The 22,397-nt window shown below is 41.1% G+C and overlaps 3 protein-coding genes and 1 pseudogene across 3 annotated transcripts; 2 read left to right on the forward strand and 2 right to left on the reverse strand.

Annotated features, from left to right (window-relative positions):
• The first annotated feature begins 455 nt into the window (after positions 1 to 455).
• On the forward strand, positions 456 to 4,102 carry LOC121799131 (annotated as a pseudogene).
• Positions 4,103 to 4,166: 64 nt separating this feature from the next.
• On the reverse strand, positions 4,167 to 4,562 carry LOC121800721. Its single transcript, XM_042200231.1, has one exon. It carries the CDS (start codon positions 4,560 to 4,562, stop codon positions 4,167 to 4,169), a length of 396 nt encoding a protein of 131 aa, XP_042056165.1.
• Positions 4,563 to 12,854: 8,292 nt separating this feature from the next.
• On the forward strand, positions 12,855 to 15,503 carry LOC121798822 (single-stranded DNA-binding protein, mitochondrial-like). Its single transcript, XM_042198030.1, has 6 exons — positions 12,855 to 12,972; positions 13,231 to 13,418; positions 13,864 to 14,072; positions 14,168 to 14,268; positions 15,093 to 15,152; positions 15,247 to 15,503. The coding sequence occupies exons 1-6, from the start codon at positions 12,867 to 12,869 to the stop codon at positions 15,261 to 15,263; spliced, it is 681 nt and encodes a 226-aa protein (XP_042053964.1). The 5' UTR covers positions 12,855 to 12,866; the 3' UTR covers positions 15,264 to 15,503.
• Positions 15,504 to 15,611: 108 nt separating this feature from the next.
• On the reverse strand, positions 15,612 to 20,729 carry LOC121798823 (kinesin-like protein KIN-14G). Its single transcript, XM_042198031.1, has 21 exons — positions 20,406 to 20,729; positions 20,120 to 20,286; positions 19,905 to 20,048; positions 19,610 to 19,831; positions 19,471 to 19,542; positions 19,221 to 19,289; positions 19,010 to 19,069; positions 18,886 to 18,939; positions 18,681 to 18,797; positions 18,514 to 18,595; positions 18,335 to 18,430; positions 18,094 to 18,267; positions 17,918 to 18,024; positions 17,667 to 17,845; positions 17,418 to 17,579; positions 17,077 to 17,330; positions 16,827 to 16,990; positions 16,632 to 16,754; positions 16,151 to 16,560; positions 15,921 to 16,043; positions 15,612 to 15,836 (listed from the first exon to the last, which is right to left on the reverse strand). The coding sequence occupies exons 1-21, from the start codon at positions 20,491 to 20,493 to the stop codon at positions 15,824 to 15,826; spliced, it is 2,880 nt and encodes a 959-aa protein (XP_042053965.1). The 5' UTR covers positions 20,494 to 20,729; the 3' UTR covers positions 15,612 to 15,823.
• Positions 20,730 to 22,397: the final 1,668 nt, after the last annotated feature.

Here is a 22,397-nt window from a genome sequence, read left to right on the forward strand (position 1 = left end):
TTTTCTCTTAATTATTCGTGGATCTCAATATTTATTTCATGTTTATTTTTCTCCCAACAAATTCAATTTAAATTAAGATTAAATATTATTTTGCAATTAAAATTCATAATAATTTATTAAAAACACTAATATTACACAATTCAATTGAGAGTGAGAATGATTAATTTTCATAAAGAAAATTTGGTAAGATAGAGTTTCTTTGGTAATTGGTATGATGAATGAGGCATTTATAAATAAGTTTATCTTTTATAAAACATGTTATAAATTATCTTTGGTAATTGGTATCCTATAAAACATGTTATATTTTACTTTTGAAATAAATTATCTTTTATATTAATATATAAGACTAAGTTTTTATCTTTTTAATTTCTGGTACATCAAATATTGTCCACATATAATTTATTAATTTGTGTGTGAATTTTACGAAAGGTGAATAAAAGAGAATTGAACACTCTAGTTTGCGGATTAAGTTGAAAGTTTGAATGGATAGGGGGTACAGGGAGCAGGCCGCAGGGTTTAGGGTTTAGCGATGTCTATGTTGGAACGGAGTTCAATCAGGAATCAGGAATTTTCAGTACATTGGAGATGATGAGGTTAAAAAATCTCTCTGAAATTGGGAGTTAGGTTTTCGGCTGAAAACGATTCTCTCTAATGGCGAATCGAACAGACCCCCTCGCTATAAGGGGTACAAACCCCCAAAATCTGGTGGAAAAGATTTTGCGGACCAAAATCTACCAGCATACTTACTGGAAGGAGCAATGCTTCGGGTTGACGGCGGAGACACTCGTCGACAAGGCCATGGAGCTCGACCACCTCGGCGGAACTCACGGCGGCACCCGAAAACCCACCCCTTTCATGTGCCTTGTTATGAAGATGCTCCAGATTCAGCCCGGCAAAGAAATCGTCGTCGAGTTCATAAAAATCCCGAGTACAAGTAACTTCTTCCTTTTGATTTTCGATTCTTATCTTCCTCCTGTATTCTAGTGTTTGTGCAAAACATTTTCATCAACGCGGAGAGAGGCGTTTTCTAATGTTTTTGAAGTCCAGTGGAAAGTTGTTTGTCTAGTTTGATGCAGATTTAAAAATGCATGACGTGATAGCTTTTGGTCGAAGTTTGGACGGAAGGAATATATCTCCGGTTGAGTTTTAGTAATGTGGTTTTGTTTACATGAACTGTAATTGATAAAAATAGCATGAACTTCAAATTCTAAGAAAGTCTTCACTTTGGTGTTTCCATATTACTCCTGCTAGTCCATTTTCTCATTCTTTATTGATTAAAAATGTTTGTTCCTACTTTCTTGTGGTCTTTGATTTAGATATGTTCGTGTGCTCGGAGCTTTTTATTTGCGTCTAACGGGAATGGGTATTGATGTTTACCTTTACTTGGAACCTTTATACAATGATTACCGGAAGCTGAGGCTCAAGCTAAATGCTGGAAGTAAGATTATCTAACCAATCTTTTAGTATTTGAAATTTATTGGTCAATCCACACCAGTTTGTGCTATTTGTTCAAATTCTTTAAACTGTCAATTCTTCTTCTCTGTGCTATTTTTTAAAAAGTTTTTTTGGCTTAATTGTTACAGAATTCACATTGACTCATGTTGATGTGTACATCGATGAGCTTTTGACAAAAGATTACTCATGTGACATCGCACTACCTCGAATTAAAAAAAGGTATCTGAAATGCAATTTTGGAGGTTCTTAACGTGCTTATGTGTTTATTTCAATTTTCTTGCAATATCTTCACTTCATATAATGAAATGTTATCTGGTGGAGCTTTTTTCTCCTTACTGTTAAGTATGTATGTGATGTGACCAGCTACTGCCATAATGCTAAATTTGAGTCTCTCATAGTCAATTTTATTTTGTTAACCTTTTTTCCATTAAATTTGTAGAACCACTGAAGGTATCTTAATCTTTGGTCTAAACCTGTTTGTTATGAAATATGAATGGTGAGTGCGGTTCTCTATAGGTGGAACAGTGAACTTGAGAATGCAGAACAAGTTCATATTATCTCATGATCACTGAGATAATAATGTTAAATGTAACATTTTACAGTTTCTGATTGGCCATTATATGAACTGGTAGAAACTGTTATTGTAAGTGAACATGCCTCTGTAGATCTGTAAATCATAATGACCATTTCTTTCAGCATATCCAATTTCTAACTTCTGATTCAGCAAAAATTTATATTCCGAGTAATTCATTGGTTGTTTCTTTTGTTTGATGTATGTGCAATATTTATTGGTCTGTCCTGAATATCAGCTTAACTTTCTGCTTGCAGATGGACTCTGGAAGGAATTGGTTCTCTTGAGCCTCGAAGAAGTGCTCTTGAAGATGATTTTGAAGAGGAAGAGGAAAAAGATGAAGATGACCAACTTGTAGATGGATTAGATTCTACTGTCAGTGACAAGGTCAATACACTATGCGTATCATTTTACTTTAATTTTTATGTCCATTTATTGTTTGGAGAACTTTTCTTATTCGTTTATTTAACAACAGGATTACTACCGGGCACGAAGTCCAACTAGGGAAAACGATCGAGATAGGAAACGTGATAGTAACAGATACAGGTACATGTTGTTCTGTGTGCTGTATTTGTATATTCAAATATTGCTTGTCATCAGCAATTTAGTTTTGGGATTTGGGCCCAGTGTTAACTCACTTCATTTTCCACTACTACTGTGAAGCAAGAAAATTTGGTTTCTATGATGTTCTCTAATTCTCTATTTTCATTGGAGTTCTAAGCAAGTTGGATGCTGTTGTTTAAATCATGATTGTACTTGATCATAAATATCACAATTATGGTGATTGCCTGACCAACATGGCATTTCAAGCCTTTGTGGCTTATAACAGCATCCTAGATCAAAACATTGTGATCCTGCCAGGTTTCTCTGCACTGGCAGTGTGCAGCTGAGAAGTATGATGGATCGTACAATCGTTCTCTGCAAAACATTGAAAGTATAGCATAAAATTGTCCCTTTGCTTCTTTTTTGTCGCACTTCGTCACTAGTTGTTTTACTGCTGTACTTATTCATGTATATTTTCACTTTTTTAGGCAACAAAATATTGTAGGCTGAGAGTCTTGTGACAGTACAAAGAACTAGCTTGTGTGTTTATTTGTTTGTTATCCAATTGATTTTAGTGCACCTTACTGCAATATATGATACGGGTCTGAAGCCTGTCATTGTAGGTTTTTGTGTTCATCTGCATTGCTTTTAAGGAAATGCTTCTCTATTGTTCAAATTTTCAATGTGTTCTAGAAATCAAGATAAGAGGATCAGCCGTTTCTCTCAACTCTTTTTTTCAAATGTTGATTAATTATTCCTATCCAGTCCGTTTAAATTCCTTCAGTTGAGGGGTTGTGTTAACCAGTTGGATTACTACTCGTCATTTTCCATTCAATTCCTTTTCTGGGCAATTTACTGGTGAAATTCTACAGAAGGACAAAGTGAAAGGTGTACTCACAGAGACCGACAGAATTCTGATTTTTCAGGGATCGGAACTATGACAGGGATCGAGACTACGATAGAGATAGAGATAGGGACTACGAGAGAGATTATGATAGAGACCGTGGAAGAGGACGAGATAGAGACAGGGACAAATATCGCCTAAGAGATGAGAAAGATTATGGGCGAGATAGAGAAGGCAGAGAGCGTGAAAGACGAGAGAGGGACCGCAGGAGGAGGAGGAGCCATTCAAGGAGCCGTAGTAGAAGTAGAGATCGCAGGGACCGTGATGGTGACGAGCGTCGCAGAAGGCACCGGTCCAGCATGAGCCCCAAAAGACGAGGAGAGGGGCCTGAGGATGAGCCACCGAAGAAGAAGAAAGAGAAGAAGGCTGCAAAGAAAGACGATGGAACAGACCATCCAGATCCTGAGATCGCAGAGCAGAACAGGCTTCGATTGTCTCTAGGATTGAAGCCTCTGAGAATGTGAAAATTCATTTCATACTTGTAATTTAGATGGATGAAAAGTAGATCTGCTTTTGAATTTGTGCCTTGATATGTATTACTCTTATGAAGTATTGATACTTCAATTTGTTCATCAGAACACGAAATGATATGTTAATTACTACCAATGAGCATAAACAGATTGGACAAATTTTCATTGGAAAAGTCTGAAAGAGTAAAGACAGAGAGGGTGAATTCACAAAAATACATGAAAATCAATCTTCAGCTTCAGGTAGGAGTATTCCTTGATTATCATAGTGAAGAACACCTGATAGATTCAAGGCTCTGCACTTTTCTCCCATGAGTATCCTCTTCTTGCAGAGCTCCTCGGGAGGCTCTTTGTTGGCTGATTTCGTCTTCGTCTTGAGCCTGAGCTTCACCTTCTTCAAACTGGTCTTCCACTTCCTGGCGAGGTGGGCGGAGGCGACCACGATGGGGCCCGGTCGCTGGCATGGCAGCGCAATGCATTTTTGAGTCTGGTTCGATGCAGCATCGCGATCATCTTCCCCTCCGAAAGGCATGCATCGTGATGAGGCAGTGGACAAGATGGCTCCAATTTTGTTTGCAAGAAGAGTTCGTTTCTTGCTGCTTCCATCATTTATTTGCTGCATCTTCTTGCCTTGTACTCAATACCTGACTACTTTTTTCAACCTTTGTGATGTTTATTGGCTTGTGCTTCTACAAAATAACGGTTGCTTTTGAAATGCACAAGAGATTTTAAGAATGAAAGTTGGGATTGTGGGTGGTGGAAGTGGGATGTTGATAGATTGCCTATTTTTCAGGTAATTAGTTATAGATTACTCTTCCCTACTTTTTACCCCTTTATTTTCTTTTTCGAAATTTTAGTGCTTTTGGTTTATTGCAATTTGCCTTGGCTTCTTATTAAGATTTTTGAATTATTTTCAGGATAACCGTAATCTCCTACCTTATAATTAAGATTTGCATTTTATTCCAAAAAGATATTGAGCAATAATTATTTGTACATCATTCTTTATTTAATCATCTACTACTACAACTTATTGTAGATATTGGTGACAAGGAAGTATTTAGTGTTCTAGGTTTTGTGAGATGAGTTCAAATTTGTTTGACTTCCTGTCGATACTATTACTACCTATTTGAATTATGTTAAATTAACATAAATGACTATGGTATATATCACCCAAAAAAATGAGACTAATAAATATAAAAAATATTCAAATGTACTCGATTTATTTATCGAACATTGTTTATATATGCACAATCTCGCAATAATAAAAAGACCTACAAGGCTACAATGCAATGAAGTGAGAGAAAATATGAATTCCAAGAATTATGCCAACCTTCATACTACTACTCCAAATGTACTCGGATAAAATATGTTATGTTGCGTACATAAATCTCGATGTCAGATTTGTGTAAAATTTGAATTTCAAATATTGTGAAAATGATCAAAATTTATTACTTTTATACTCAGTTTTGTAAGTATAGAAAACAAAAAAGTGCCCGCACGGGCTTAACTCAGTTGGTTCCTGGGTGGTAGATTGTCCCTAAGCAGACAGGATCGAATGCTGGCAGCCGCAGTGTGGGAGTTTCACCACTGTGGTGGCTCCTTGTGTGCTGGTTACCAGTGTAAGTTCCTCCCACCTAATAGCGATGTCGGGCCGGGTTATGGGGGCGCCAGGGGTGAGCGAATCACCTTTTTGTCCCTAAAACAAAAAAGTTGACTATGGCATATAGACTTACAGCCGATTACCTCTATAGAGGCTAGAGCTACTCTCATGTATGGCTGACAAATCACGTGACACTGTTTTGATCGTTAATTTGTCAACATTCATCTAACTCGAATTTATTAAGAGCATCCGCAACAGTGGCAGCCGTCGCCACCGCCGTCCGCGCCGCTGGAACGGATGTGTCTCACCGCCGCTGCGCTCGCGCCACTGGCACGGCGCTGCTCGATGCATCGAGCAGCTAACGTGTCGCGCGGCGATTGGGCAACGGCATAGCCGTAGCCTTTAAATGTTTTTTTTTTAAATTTAAAATCGGGTTTTAATTAAAAAAACCGATAAAAAAAATTTCACTTCCCAAAAAAATTATAACCGTTTATTACCGTTTTTTACACTTTATTTATTTATTTTTTATTTTTTTCCCCCCAAAAATACACACTTTCATCTATAAATATCCCCACTTTCACACCCAAAAATTCACATCAAACTACACAATTCTCATCTTCATTCTCCAATATTCATTCTCATCTTCATTCTCCCATATCCATTTTCATCTTCATTCTCTCGTACCCTAACAATGTCCGGCCAAGGCGATGACAACCCGCCCTCTCACGGTTGGAACCCCGAATGGTTTGGTGCACAACCGTTTGCTAGTCCGGAAACGGAATATTCGGCCCCTCCTCTCACCCAAGATTCGGCCGTTCCGGGTGGCTACCGGCCATACCCAATAGACGACCAAGGTGCCTCCGAAGGGCGATACGGGTGGACACCGGAGCCTAGGCCGACCGCCCCCTCCTCCCAAACTCCGCCGGCTCCTACTCGTAGCGGTGTCCGAACACCGTACACTCCGCCGGAGATGGATAAATTGTTCAAGGCGTACTTCGAAATCTCCGAAGATGCGGCGGTTGGCACGAACCAATTCGGCAATCACTTTTGGTGGCGCGTCTCTTGCCGGTACACTGCAAACCGGCCATCTGGAACGATCGAGCGCAACGAGAGTATGGTGCGTAACTGCATCGGCCGAGCCAATGAAGAAATTGGAAAGTTCAATGGCTATTTCCTCCAGGAGTCGCGGAATGCCGGGAGCGGCCGGAGCGAGGTCGACATCATCACTGCCGCGTTGAGCACCTACCAATCCTTGAACGGTAAGTCGTTCAAGTACCTCAACGTTTGGCAGGAAACGCGGTTCCACCCGAGGTATATGGGAGGCGTAACATCCTCCTCGAGCGGCTCCTCCAAACGGTCAAGGTCTGTATCCCTATCCGACTTCGGCTCCGAAGAAGTGGCTAGCCAACTCGCCGGAGCTAACTTGGGTAGCCCCGACGCCGGACCAAGCGGTTCCCAACGCCGACCTCAAGGAAGGAAGAAGGCGGCGGCCGACCGCCGGCGCTCCGCGACTCCGTCGGTCCCCGCACCCTATGTTCCACCTCCACCCCCGAACAACTCGTTGTGGGCCCTTTTGGCCCAACTCAATATGGCCGATAAGTCAACTATGACCCCCACGCAACTTCAAACGCACGAGGACATGATATTGGGTCTCAAAAAACAATTAGGGTTGGTGCCCCCGGATGCGTAGTCTTCCTCGGGTAATATTAGCCAATAATCATGTAATTTTTAATTTTTAGGATTTTAATTATGTAATTTTTAATTTTTATGATTTTAATTATGTCTTTTTTATTTTATTTTATTTGTAATTTGTAATATTTATTGTGGTTTTTAATGAATTTTAGTATTATGGAAATGTTTTTGTGTAATTGAATTTTAAATTAATTGTGCTCGTCCTTGCGGAAGAGCACAGCTGTGGGTGTGTGCTCTTGCCAGAGAGCATGCAGAAAAAGTGGGGTCGGGCCCACAACCGTGCCGCTAGCAAGAGCACGGTTGTGGATGCTCTAAGGTCCGTTGCCAACTGCGCTACGCCCCTGCGGGCAACTTGAATTCATTATATTAAGGAAACTCTCAATTCAATCACGAATCGACCGACTACCCTTCAAATTCGAACATGATCCATACGTAACATATAATTGTTAGGCCATTAGCAATGGGGCGCCCTAAGGCGCTCCACATCATCAGTTTTATCCTCCTACCCCCGACCTGCAATGGGGCGCCCTATGGCACGTTCTATATGTTATACTATTGTTTTGTTAATTAATTTAAATATTTTCAAATATGTAATGCAAACTAAATTAAAAAACACAGCGATTAACTAAAAACCGGCGAAGTTTGCATTCATTAAACAAAAGTTACACGATTCAAGTTGGCTAATCTACGCAATTCCCAACTTCCGGCTCAACTCATCGATCAACCCCCGGAGATATTCGGCTTCGGCGGGGTCCGTACTCTTCTTGAGGGCCTTGTGCGTCTGCAACGTCTTCGCCATCGATGCAGTTGCCAACTGCTCGTACGCGGCGGCCGTCGGGTTCGGGGTCGGGAGCGGGACCGAGATCGGCAATGGGGAGGCGGCGGTCGAGGATGATGTCGCCGCCACCTTCCCCTTGGCCTTCGCAGCCTTGACGCCTATGGGACGCAAGGAGGACATCTGTGTGCCGGAACTCTCAATGTCCTCGTACGTCCGGTTGAGGTCCACCGGATGAGTTCCGCTTTCGCTGCTCGTGTAACCACCAGCTTCGGTGGTCTTCGTCCTCTTTGTTGCCCCGGTGTGCAGAATCCCGCCTTGGAACTTCTGCTTGTCCCTCAAGAGCGCCCAGATGGCCTCGTGCTTGAACTCGCCATACAGGGACTGGTACGACAAAAGCGCTTTGGAGCGCACGTCGCTCAAGCTCTCGCCGCTCCCTCGCGCACTTCTCGTACTCCGACGAGAACAGGTCGATTTGCTTATTCACCTGGTGCCAGTGCTTGCGGAGCTGCTCCCGTTGGCGCTTGTACGCACTCGGCGGCTTTGCCGCATTGTAGCGCTCGACGATGCGCTCCCAGTACGCCATTTGCCTCTGGTTGTTCGCGAATATCGGGTCCTCCGATATGTCCACCCAACACCTCGCCAATATGAGGGTTTCTTCCGGCTGGTAGTTCGTACGGCCAGAGGCGTACTCTTCACAATTTCCCGAAGGTGGAAACTTCTGCGCGCGGTGTCGGGTCCGCTTCTTTTTGGAGGGGGCGGAAGGGGTGGCGTCGGCGGGGGCGACCTCGGCGGCGGCGCGGCGGGAGGGGGAGACGGGTCGGTTTGGTGACAGCTCCATGTCAAACAAACCGTACGATTCCGTGCTGAATTCGGGATCGTACTGCGTGTTGGCGTCGAACGATCGATATTCGGCGGGTTCTGTACTCGGCCAACGCGTCTCCCCAAACATCGGACTCTTGGGACTTGAATCCATTTCGTAGTAATAATAAAAATGTGAGTTTCGAGAGTGAAATCGTGAAATGAAACGTTACAAATGAAGGTGGGGTATGGGTATTTATACAAAAAATAAAAAACGCGTGCCATCGTCCGCCGATCCCGCAATGGGGCGCCCGATGTAGCGGACGATGGCCTATCGTCCGCAGAGCCACAATGGTGCGGACGATAGGCCATCGTCCGCGACGTAGGGTGCGGACGATGGCGGGCACCCACAATGTGGACATCGTCCGCGCCCGAGGACGATGGACGCCATCGGGCGCCCCATTGCGGGTGCCCTTAATGACACAATACAATATGGAATGATAGGATAACAATGCAATAATGATACAAACTTAGTTTATAATATTAAAACATGATAGTATTACATAATTAAAACATAATTTACATGAACCTAAAGAATAAAAATAAAGTAAAAGTTTTTTAAAAAAGAATAAAATTAATTAAAATAATGATGTTATTAATGAGTTATCTAAACTCAACACAAAATATGCGAATTCGTAATATGTCAATCCGATAAGGGCATGAACTCAATATCACCCTAACCCATTAATTTCATGTATATTCGTGTTGAATTATCATATCAAGTTAAAAATTGTCAATCATACTCTCATGTGAGTGCATGTTCACCAAATTAATTAAGTAATAGTATATACTATTAAAAAGAAGTATTAATGTATTAAATTGATAGAATGAAAACTAAGAAATTGGATGGAATTTATTAACTTAAAATGTTACTCCGTAATAAAAAAAAAGTGTATACTGAGTAATTTTTTGTTTATTTGAATATGGTAAGAGCATCCACTACGCGTCGGGCCGGTGTCCCGCGATCCGTCCCGGAGAGACGGGTCCGTCGCGCGACGCGTTGCAGCTCGTCGTCCCATCCCGCGTCCTGTGTCACCGAGACAAGCGACGGGCCGTCTCGCCACGCGCCTAGGCGACGTGGCGCAACCCGGCGTCGTGCGTGACGCCCACTCGCCGGCCCGTGAGTGGGCGTCGTCACGCTGACGCAATAAATCAATTTTTTTAAAAAATGAATTTTTAAAAAAATACTTTTATTTATAAAAATTATTTTATATTTAAAAATAATTTTTATAGATAAATTAATACAAGAATTCGTAATAGCCCACATATATTTGATGAGCTTGCGAATTTATGAAACTCATTCTTGGTTGCTTCTCTTTTATAGAGACAACCTTGAATGTTTTATCTTCCACTTTCGATGTGGGACAAAGTCATTCATGATTGCTTCTCTTTTATAGAGAACACCTTGAATGTTTTATGTTCTACTTTCGATGTGGGATAATATCATTCTTGGTTTCTTCTCTTTTATAGAGACAACCTTCAATGTTTTACGTTTCACTTTTGATGTGGGACAAAGTCATTCTTGGTTGCTTCTCTTTTATAGAGACAACCTTGAGTGTTTTACGTTTCACTTTTGATGTGGGACAAAGTCATTCTTTGTTGCTTCTCTTTTATAGAGACAACCTTGAATGTTTTATGTTCCACTTTCTATGTGGGACAAAGTCATTCTTGGTTGCTTCTCTTTTATAGAGACAACCTTGAATGTTTTATGTTTCACTTTCGATATGGGATAAAATCATTCTTAGGTGTTCTTCTTTTATAGAGACATCCTTGATTGTTTTATGTTTCACTTTCGATGTGGGACAAAATCATTCTTGGTTGTTTCTCTTTTATAGAGACATCCAAGAATGAATTTTGTCCCACATCGAAAGTGAAACATAAAACATTCAAGGATGTCCATATAAAATTGTATTTTAAATTATGTCATTTTTATTTTTTAAGATTTTAATTATATTTTTTTTAAATTTTAAGTTGTATTTTTATTTTATGCTGTAATGTTATTTTAATTTTAATGAAGTGTGTTTGTTTTAATTGAATTGTGTTGGAAAAAAAATAAAAAATAAAAATGAATGAATAGTAATTTAAGGGACGAAATAAAGGATTGTTAAGGGACGGAGCGTTGCAGGTTCTGTCCCTTACTTTAGGGATGTAGGAATAAAGTACAGTGGGACCCTCAAATAGTAGTTTAAGGGACGGTGGGGGGACAGCGTAGTGGATGATCTTAAGAGCATCCACAATCGTGCTCTTGCCAGCGGCACGGTTGTGGGCCCGGCCTCACTTTTTCTGCCTGCTCTCTGGCAAGAGCACAACACCCACAACTGTGCTCTTCCGCAAGGACGAGTACAGTTAATTTAAAATTCAATTAAACAAAAACATTTCCATAATACTAAAATTCATTAAAAAACCACAATAAATATTACAAATTACAAATAAAATAAAAAAGACATAATTAAAGTCTTAAAAATTAAAATAACATAATTAAAATACTAAAAATTAAAAATTACATAATTAAACTCCTAAAAATTAAAAATTACATAATTATTGGCTAATATTATCCGAGGAAGACTACTCATCCGGCGGCACTAACCCCAATTATTTTTGGAGACCCAATATCATGGTCTCGTGCGTTTGAAGTTACGTGGGAGTCATAGTTGACCTATCAGTCATATTGAGTTGGTGTAAGAGCATCCACAACGAGTTGTTCGGGGGTGGAGGTGGCACATAGGGAGCGGGTTCGGGAGCGAGGGCAGATGGAGTTGCGGCGGTCGGCCGCCGCCTTCTTCCTTCCTTGCGGTCGGCGTCGGGAACCGCTTGGTTCGGCGTCGGGGCTACCCAAGTTAGCTCCGGCGGGTTGGTTAGCCACTTCTTCGGAGCCGGCGTCGGATAGGGATACCGACCTTGACCGTTTGGAGGAGCCGCTAGAGGAGGATGTTACGCCTCCCATATACTTCGGGTGGAACCGTGTTTCCTGCCAAACGTTGAGGTACTTGAACGACTTACCGTTCATGGATTGGTAGGTGCTCAGCGCGGCAGTGATGATGTCGACCTCGCTCCGGCCGCTCCCGGCATTCCGCATCTCCTGGAGGAAATAACCATTGAACTTGCCAATTTCTTCGTTGGCTCGGCCGATGCAGTTGCGCACCATACTCTCGTTGCGCTCGATCGTTCCCGGCGGCCGGTTTACATTGTACCGGCGAGAGACGCGCCACCAAAAGTGATCGCCGGATTGGTTCGTGCCAACCGCCGCATCTTCGGAGATTTCGAAGTACGCCTTGAACAATTTATCCATCTCCGCCGGAGTGTACGGTGTCCGGACACCGCTACGAGTAGGAGCCAGCGGAGTTTGGGAGAGGGCGGTCGGCCTAGGCTCCGGTGTCCACCCGTATCGCCCTTGGGAGGCACCTTGGTCGTCGATAGGGAATGGCCGGTAGCCACCCGGAACGGCCGAATCTTGGGTTTGAGGAGAGGCCAAATATTTCGTTTCCGGACTAGGAAACGGTTGTCCACCAAACCATTCGGGGTTCCAACCGTGAGAGGGCAGGTTGTCTTCGCCTTGGCCGGACATTGTTAGGGTATGAGAGAATGAAGATGAAAATGGATATGGGAGAATGAAGATGAGAATGGATATTGGAGAATGAAGATGAGAATTGTGTAGTTTGATGTGAATTTTTGGGTGTGAAAGTGGGGTATTTATAGATGAAAGTGTGTATTTTTGGGGGAAAAAATAAAAGGTGTAAAAAACGGTAATAAACGGATATATTTTTTTTTGGGAAGTGATTTTTTTTTAACCTTTTATCGATTTTTTTAATTAAAAACCGATTTTAAATAAAAAAACATTTAAAGGCAACGGCTATGCCGTTGCCCAATCGCCCAACGCCATGTGTCCTGCTCGCTGGCGCGGTGCGAGCGCAGCGGCGGCGAGACACCACCGTGTAAGCGGCGCAGACGGATGCCGACTCTTCCGCACCGTTGTGGATGCTCTAAAACCCTTGCGTTTGATGGCTGGTCTGTTAAACCTCACTTCATCATTCACACTCTCAACGCCCATGACTTCACTCGCCCCTAAATTCCGCAATCTTCTCCGCCTTCCTAATTTTTCCACAGGTAATTTCCACTTCTGCATTCTCTCTGTTGTTCCTTTCTTGCTTGCACAAAATTAATTTGCCGTTTTTTCAAATTTTTGCTATGGGTATAGGTTTTTATCCAGCCATTTGTATATCTGATTGAAACCTGCTTTCTTTTCATTTTCTTCAATGAAGAATTTTATTGATTTTTCAGCATAATAACTCGAAATAGCATGTGATAATGTTACCTTGCAAAAATTTTGGGGATTGAAATATTTTTTTTTGGCTTGGAAAACAGCGGCGTGTTCGCAAAGGATATCGAAGGTATTCTTCTCGACTGACTCATTCAACTCGGGAAATTCCCCTGACAAAGAGGGTGTAGATGCCCCGGAAATCGAGGATGATGATTTTCTTTCAGAGAGGCCGGAGTTACAGCTCCAGGGCGTTGATCCCAGGAAAGGCTGGAATTTTCGCGGCGTGCACCGGGTATGTTTGTGATTCTATTGAATGATTACCTCACTGGAAACCTTCAGCTCATAGATATGATAGGAGTATCATCTTCAGCAGTTGAGATATCATTTGTTCAAATTGTTATTTCTAGGGTTTGAGTCTTGCATTGTTCATTTGAGATGGTTGACGTGTGATTCTGGATCATATAAGTTAGTTCGAGTTGTGAGGGCTATAGGGATAGAGACATACTTCTATTTCACAATGGGATATAACCTGATGAGGATCTTTATTAAAAACATGCATGAGTAATCCAGAACCAATTTTGGAATATATTCATGGAATCTCTGATCTTGAATATGAACTTAGTCAATTGTGTGGTTTATTTGCTTGTTTTATCGAATATTTTGTATGGAGATTTCTTCACTAATCAGATCTAGGACATGTACTCATACTTAATATTTTGTTTTCCTGTTTGTATTAGGCTATTATATGCGGAAAAGTTGGTCAAGCCCCCATCCAAAAGATCTTGAGGAATGGTAGAACTGTGACCACATTCACTGTAGGAACTGGAGGTATGTTTGATCAGCGGACCATTGGTTCTAATGACTTGCCAAAACCTGCTCAGTGGCATCGTATTGCAGTTCACAACCCTATGCTTGCTGCCTATGCAGTGCAACAAGTTGTGAAAAAGTAGGAAGTTATCATTTTTTTTCTTTTTTTTACTTAAACGTCAAGTCTCCATGTTTTTCTTGGAGTACCATCTAATATATGGAGCTCATTTCCAGTTCTTCTGTTTACGTTGAGGGTGATATTGAAACAAGAGTCTACAATGACAGCATCAATGGAGACATAAAAAGCATACCAGAAATTTGTGTGCGTCGTGATGGTATGTGAATTTGAATCTCTATGCTTACTAACAGAAGTACGGTTTTGAATGAATGTTTGAAATAGATGTAATGAATAGTGAAATTCAATTGAAAGATCATATACATGAATTATTGCAAAGTAACTAATTAACCGGTGAATCTGATAAAAAAAATTGCCAAACATATAGTATATGCATTTTGGTGTATTATGGTGGCTGAGAGTGAATATTAATTTGTGCTGCTTGTAGTTTATCACAGTGGATCAGTCAAGCACGTGTGGACTTATTTGAAAGCATTGCCCCCTTAAACTGGGTGTGCATGTCTTGTTCTAGGACTAACTTGTTTCCAGCAAGAATTTTCTCATTGATCCAGATCAGCATTTCCATTCCAAATAAGCAGTTGCATCTGAAATTTGTTATACAAAAGCGACTAACTAACCTATATTGTTGTATAATGTATCTGCTCTTATTAAGATTATATGTTGCATTCTAGTTCTTGGCATTGTGTTTCGCTTCAGAAGTTTATACTTCATGTTGAAACATAAAGCATCGATGATTATGGCTCACATGATTTAAGTTCTTTTACTACTAATATAAATTTGTAATCATAGTAAATCTCGAAGTTGTGCCAATGCAATTAGATCAAATTACTCAAATAGTTTGAGTAAAAGATGACCATCATGAGTTGTTATTTACAATGAAGTCTCATTTATACAGGAGAGTGTTTGTTTAGTTGGAAAATTTGAAGCACTGTGAAAGATCTAATACTGCATAATAAATAAAAAATTGGTACATATGTTTTCTGTGAATCTCATTGTGGTCTAATAACCTGCCTAATTTTGCAGGAAGGGTTCGGCTTATAAAGCCAGGGGAAAGTATGAGCAGTATTTCTATCGATGAGCTGCGTAAGTTATCATATATACTTGTGATCAGAGTTTTAGAATTTTATTATCCATTTCTATTATTTGGTGAAGCAATGTCCCATTTATTTGCATGCAGGTGAAGGATTATTTTAGGGAAGTGCATCAACACAAGTTTCAGCATGTAGGCGGAAGAAGAATCTCAAAATAATGAGTGAAACTGATTCCAACAGGTCGAGCCATGTCTTCTAATATCTGGCAATGTATATTGTTTCTTTCTTGCAGTTACCTTTACTTCTTTAAGTTTCTATTGATATTTTGTATTTTCATACATTTATAGCTTGTAGCGAATCGATTAGGTATAATTCATGTGTGACAAATTTGATTTTTTGGTGATTGCTGCCCAATACTTGTCCCTTTAAATAGCTGCATAAATCATAAGGACTTGGTGATTAAAGTTCGTAAAATCCATTTTTTTGGATTTGACCAACTAACTCTCAATCATATTCATTCTTCCATTAGAATTTGGAAGTTCATGTCAATGTATAAACATTATTAGTGCAATGTAATAATGGAAGAAAAGCAATGCAAATAACTACAGTGTAAACTTCTTTCAATATGATTCTCTCTTCTTGTACAGTGGAAGAATTACAATTCACAAAAGAGTGAATGCAAAGACGGATACATTAGGCTGTCACTTCCGTTTGAAAGCAATGCTAAGAATCACCACTGCAAAATGGAAAACAGGAACGCCTGACAATTTGTTAACACATTCTAATCAATGAATGCAAAGACGATACATTAGGCTCTCACTTCCGAACGGTTGAGGCAGGCTTTCGTCTCCCGTCAACCACAGCTGGTTTCTTTCCATTTTTCATCGATGGCGAATTAGATCCATTCGCGACTTTCCTCGTTGGTAGTTGAGGAATCAGGCTCCTACAAATTACAAACACAAAACGAATGACAAAGGATCTAGAGAGTAAAGCCATAAGCATCCATGCATATACTTGAGCTATTTAAGTTGGATTAATATCCACATTTACCTTATTTCTGGGCTTTTCATCTGCCTTTGATTTTGAGTAGGTGTTTTGGCTTTTGTTCCTCCCCCTCCATTTTGCTTGACACCATTTGTTTGCCACTGGTAGTCTGATTCATCACTAGCTTCTACTTCCACGTATTCTAATTCTGCTGCACCCTCAAATTGATTCCTTCCCAAACTGTTGTCTCGTCTTAGGACTGCAATTTCGCTCAATGAATGTTCCGGATATACCTTGGAAGTATCACGTCTACACATCTCTGGTGACTGATCTCCTAAGTGGCTCTTCACCATAACCTTATCGACCCAATCACCAGATACACTTCTTTCCTCTTCCGTTGACACCACACTGATTGGAGAAGCCATCAAGTCCTCGCCATCAAAGCTATGCATGCTCAATACTGACTCAGTCTGCCCCTGCAGTGGACAATGCACAGACGTAAAACAACTGCTGTGCAAAACATCGTTTCATGGTTTGAGTTTCCTACCTCTCCCTTACTAACATCTCCTATACTTTGCCAAGATGGCGCTGGAGAATATGTAAGATATCCATTTGTGGCTCCATCTTCTCCTCTCTCTTGCCGTGACAAGGCTGCTTTAAGACTAGCTATCTGCACGTAGTTGGATGCCAATGATGGATTAATGCATATGTTAATAAAGAAAATAACAAAACAGTGCCAAACCTGTTCTTTTAGTTCTCTGACAACCGAACTATCTTTATTTGCTCGAGCAGCACCAAGCTCGACAGTAGACACACGTTCAGCAAACTTCAACGTGCTCACTGTCTCTGCAAGAGCATCAGGTTCCGGGCTGATGTGAATGAACATTAGAGTCTTTGCCTGGCCCCCTATAAAAACATGAATGATTCAGATATTAGTAAGTAAAAGGTACTAGAGAGATGTACGCTGGCCTCGGATGCTGTCTGAATCTTACCTAGTGAATCTTGGAGCAGCTGCGTGAGCTTACTGTTTCTGTAAGGGATGTGCGACTGCTTTTGGGCAAGAGAGGCTATCACGTCGCCTAAAGCAGATAGAGATCGGTTAATATGCTGAGACTCCTTCAACCTATCGCCCACTGCATCTGTTTTATCAGCTCGTTCGCTTCCTGCCAGGTCGACCAGATGCATACTACCACAAGTAATCGACCCAGATGTCAGATTTCTTCCTTGAACATGAACAGTCACGCAACTGCAGGCTCATGCATGGATTAATGTTCAGTTTAACTCATTATAACAACAATGGGAAACAAAATCAAGAAAGAGTAAGAAAAAGTGCCTGTGAGAACGACTACTTCGCTCATTCATTGAAGTGGAACCAACTGCACGATTTTTAAGCCCAATGTTCATCAGGTTGATGACATCAGATGTCGATGAAACAGGAACAATATTTGCATTTGGTACGTTGATACCGTTATGGGAGCTGTTGCGGATTTCTAATGTTGTAATGAGTTGAGGAAAAAAGACGAGCTCACAAAGAATTTAAAAAAAACATTAACAAGGATAACATAACTTTTCTCCAAGGATATTTTTATTGACACCATCAGAGACGAGGAGGTCTCTAACTTGTTCATTGTAGATTTCTATCATCTGGACAAAGACATCATATGACATGCTGTCTTTTCTCTGCTGTGAGATGAAAAATAAATCACTCAGAGCTCGGTAGTTTACACCTAAGCTTTCGGGTGTAAGTTCCTGGGGTCCAGTCTGCAGGTTCAAGGAAAAGATGAATTAGATAGAATTCAACTCTGAAAGATCTAAAGTAACATAATCTCTTACCATAGTATATGTTTTTCCTGAACCAGTTTGGCCATAAGCAAATATGCAAACATTATACCCGTCAAGCACGGAACGAATCAGTGGCTGTGTATCAGAAAATACTTCTTCTGCAGAATCAAGAAACATTAGTACTTGTGAGATATTTATGAATCCAATATATGAAAAAGGCTAATCACCTTGGCTGGCAGATGGACCGAAAACCTTGTTGAAAGTGAACAACTTCTTCCCCTTGCCATTTTTTGCAGGAGTAATTATTGAGATAGTCTGTCCATCCAGAGCTTCTGCAGTACTTAAACCTGTTGGCCCTCGCGGCAAAAATGGTCGTATTCGGCAGTATACCCTTATATTTCCTGTCAAAATCCCAGTATCACCATGCCTAGACGCTTTTCCAATATATTCAAACCAACTGAAATTTACCCTTGAGGTCCTGCACTTGATTGTAAAGTTTGCGATTCTCCTCAAGAACCTCCTGGTATCGAGAAGCGGCACCAGCAAGACCATTCAAGTGTTTACCTATCATCAAATAAGATTAAGTTATTGCTTTCTGTTTGCTTCAATGAAGGAAGGGTAAGGTGTAACAGATAATAAATAGATACCTAGATATTGGAGTTCCTCTTGATACTTCATGTGTAGTAAATGTAGGTCTTCCTTCGTTGAGTGAAGAGTACTTTTGAGTTCCTACAAAGTGAATTATATGTTATTAAAAGAGACCAAATTCGAAAGTAGGAATTGTTTATAACAGCCAATCTCTCATTTGAAGGACCTGCATGCTTCTTTGATGGTATTCAATCAAGTCTCTACGCTTGGAAACGTGTTGTTTGGGATTTCCATTGCACAAATCATTCTTGGACCAACTCTCGTCTTCCATTATGTTTGAAGTCTTGCATAAAACCAAGAAATCTCAGCCCATGTTTTTTGAGGTTTGTAATGCACAAATCACTAAGATGCAGCATTTAATTAGACTTTACCTCAGAACTCAGGCAGGAACTTGTAACATCTATGTCTCTCAAACTTGTACCAACCTGTTATACATAAACACCGCAATGAGGTTATGAACAGTAAAAATCATTAAGATGCAACAATCCTTCAGACCTCGACAACTTGATGCTCGTTGGAACTTGGGACATCCACACATCTTGAACTTGTTTCAGTCTATTGTACTCACAAATGCAAAACAGCACTTAGAACTTATTTCCTCTTTTAAGTTAATTGTTACTCTATTGCATGTGCATAGGCATTGTGAAACTAGTTAAAAGTAACAGAGCTTCTATTGAAACTCTAAACGAGCAATCACCAGCCCCACCTGTTCATTTTGTCTTGCTAACCGCTGTTCAAATTCTTCCATAACTTTGCTTATCATACTCTCAATGACCTGCAAAAAACAAACTCCTTGAGATTTTCAGAAGTAGAAAATTGTGCTCCTATCTGCCATACCAGTGAGAAAATGCCGATGACTGAAACAATGGAAGACTGTTACATTTTGCAATGAATGATGAAACATTGTGACCAATAAGTTTCGAGTAGCAGCTGCTCTCGACTCTAAAATCACGTACCAGAGGGATATCTTCTTGCTTATTATCAGAAAGAAGCTCACGAACAAACGAGTGCAAGGCCTCAGAGGTACCCTGAAAATGGAAGCACAGACTAAAAAACAGCTAACGTGAGACATATACGAGCAGTAAGCATACAAACCATGTCATTAAAGTCCTGGCCATTCTGCTCAACAACGGATGAGTTCCTTGAGAGGGAATTCACAAACAGATCATCAGAACTCTTCCTGACAAATTGCTTGGATGCCGAATGAGGCTTCCAAGTTCCACAGAATTTCCACACGCCTTTCCCACCCCCTTCCTTCCATTCATAGTAAGACTTCAGGGCCAGCACACAGTTTACAATTCTTGAACTCTTCCCTCCCTAATGATTTAGATATTAAATCAAGCATTGCAAAGGTTCAATCAGATCAATAACATCCACCTTTTCTACGCACCTGTTCCAGATCAGAAGCTTCAAAAACTGGAATCCCCATTTCTTCTGCAGAGTTGAGAAAGTTCCTAACATTCTCGAAATATTGGAAAGCCGAAAGAGCAGCACCATCCGGAACAATCACACTACCCGAAGGAGCCTCAACTACCTATAGGAAATTGCAGCATGGAAAACAGAACATGACATTGATTATTCAAGAGCAAGATAAGTAAGGCCTACTTTTGGAATGGCGGCAGGGTAAATCTTGTTTAGGGCATTGCAGATTATAATTCCACTTCGGAGACCAAGTCGAAAATCTTCTTCAGAGGGGTGATCAGGCAAATCCCTTGCTGTAACCACTCCCACCATCTTCCTTAACCAGCCGGCCGCATCAAATCTTCTCAATGCTGCAACACGATGTCTCAATTATTCAAGAATGCAGCAATATGATTGATCATCACTAGACATTGATTTTGGAAGGGCATGGTGAAATTAAGATGATTAGTGAAAAGGGTTAGTATCGTACAAGCTTCTTCTGCTTTTCTTATGGCCAAATCCATGTCGTTGAGGCTCTTGCCTTGAAGCGCGTCGATTTGCAACATTCCTTCCGCCATCAATCAGAAACTCACCAAGAAATACTACTTGAACTAAGTGTGTTTCTTCAACTTTCAAAAATCAGAATGCATGCTGTTGTATACATGTATGCATAGGCGCAAAAATGGTTTTTTTTTCACCAATAAGTGTTGGCTTGTTAATATCTGATGAAGGATTACAGAGAAGAAGAAGAGGAGGAAGAGGGCAGAGGGAAACGGCGGGGAAGTTAAAGAGAGAGAAGATTGAAAGAAGAAGAGAAACTGCCCACAACAAAATTAAATATCAACTGAAACAAAATGTTAGTAAAAAGTATGAATTCATTATTTGCTTATTAATTTTGAGAATTTTTACTAGTATTATTTTCATTCACATTTGTTTTTCCTCAAAGCCAAAAAAATTCGGGATTTTGATGCTTCTTATTTGGGCAAAATATATGGAGTAGTATAATTTCTCATTTTATCGCCAAATAACAGTAGAAATGTTTTGAAGCAGGAAATGAACTTGATTTGGGTATTATTGGATGCATAATCCTATAGGATCAGAGGTATAAATATTTTACCAATTATTACCAACTAAGATCCTTTGTACTGTATATTTTGGATGAAGATTTATTACTAGTTGTCACTTGTTGGGTAGTATGTAAGGATTATAAATAAGCCGCATAAAACGGGCATATAATTGAACGCTCAAGTAATTTTTACTTATTAATACTACTACTACTATTATAAATAAGTAATTGGCAACAGGCTCGGCTTTCTGAAGATTAGGAATTATTTAAATTACACATAAAAAAAAGAAAAATTACTATTGCAAATTAAAAAATACAAGCGTAAGACCAAGCGACGGGCGGCAGCCGGCGGGAGAGAAAAAGAGGTGTGAAGGAACAAGGACACGTGGAGAACACTGCCATTTAAAGATTTATTTATCAGTACAAATTAATGAATATATAACAATAATAATTACTAGTACTTATATTAGGTGCTATTCTTATTATAATAACTAAATAATAGGTGAGAATTTCGGCGAGCGCACGCCGATTCCCGGGCGCTCGCCGATCCACTCGCCTCTATTTCGGCAAGCGACCGGCGAGCGGATTTTTTATTTTTTTATTTATTTTCAGAACTCTATATATATGCGATTTGCAAGTCATTTTCATTCACACCACTTGTTTTAACGAGTACTTTCTCTATCTTAATTTCTGTACAAGAGCAACAACGAGAAATGGATCTCAACAACGAGCCAACTTCAGGGACGAGCGGGTCTCAAACTCCCACGGTCCCCGTGAGAGGTGGATGGAGTCAGATGCCCGGGTACTACAACAACATGCACCCTTGGCAGCAGATGATGCCCGGGATGGCATATAGGGGTGGTATGCCGGAATGGCAGGGGATGCCGGGGGGTCCTGCGATGCAGGGGGTACCGGGGATGCAACCCGGGATGCCGATGATGCCAGGGTGGGCACCCGGGATGCAGATGACGCCGGGATACCCGGGGATGCAAGGGACGCCGGGGGGCGGGGATGTAGGGGACGCCGGGGGGCCTTGACGTCTATCGCCCCAGCTTTGATTTTGGTACTGCTTCTTGGCACACATCGACCCCAGCGGAGACGCAGTTCCAGGGGACTAAGACCTTCTCCTTAGAGGAGTTGGGTATAGATCTCGGGGCACCGGACACTCCCGTGGGGCGGGGTCGGGGCGCACCCAAGAAGAAGAAGAAGGGGAAGAAGGTGGTCGGCGAGTCGTCGCAGCCGGAGGTACGGAGGAAGTGGACAGACCTGGAGAACGTCGCACTGTCCAACGCGTGGGTCAGTGTTTGCGATGACCCCCTCGCCTCGAACAATCAGAGGATCCTCAACTTGTGGGCTAAAATAGCAGCAGCCTACAAGGCATTTTGCCCGGAGGGGAGGCCACGCAGCGGGGAGGAG

Source organism: Salvia splendens, chromosome 4 (assembly GCF_004379255.2).
Source record: "Salvia splendens isolate huo1 chromosome 4, SspV2, whole genome shotgun sequence".
NCBI classification, from domain to species: domain Eukaryota; kingdom Viridiplantae; phylum Streptophyta; class Magnoliopsida; order Lamiales; family Lamiaceae; genus Salvia; species Salvia splendens.

Coding starts and splice junctions, on each gene's coding strand:
- LOC121800721 (XM_042200231.1), bottom strand. CDS start 4,562: ATGCAGCAAATAAATGATGGAAGCAGCAAGAAACGAACTCTTCTTGCA.
- LOC121798822 (XM_042198030.1), top strand. CDS start 12,867: ATGGCTGGTCTGTTAAACCTCACTTCATCATTCACACTCTCAACGCCC. Junction 12,973..13,230: donor CCTTCCTAATTTTTCCACAG/GTAATTTCCACT, acceptor CTTGGAAAACAG/CGGCGTGTTCGCAAAGGATA. Junction 14,269..15,092: donor AATTTGTGTGCGTCGTGATG/GTATGTGAATTT, acceptor CTAATTTTGCAG/GAAGGGTTCGGCTTATAAAG.
- LOC121798823 (XM_042198031.1), bottom strand. CDS start 20,493: ATGGCGGAAGGAATGTTGCAAATCGACGCGCTTCAAGGCAAGAGCCTC. Junction 19,543..19,609: donor GCCAGGACTTTAATGACATG/GTTTGTATGCTT, acceptor TTCCATTTTCAG/GGTACCTCTGAGGCCTTGCA. Junction 19,290..19,470: donor AGCAAGAAGATATCCCTCTG/GTACGTGATTTT, acceptor TGTTTTTTGCAG/GTCATTGAGAGTATGATAAG.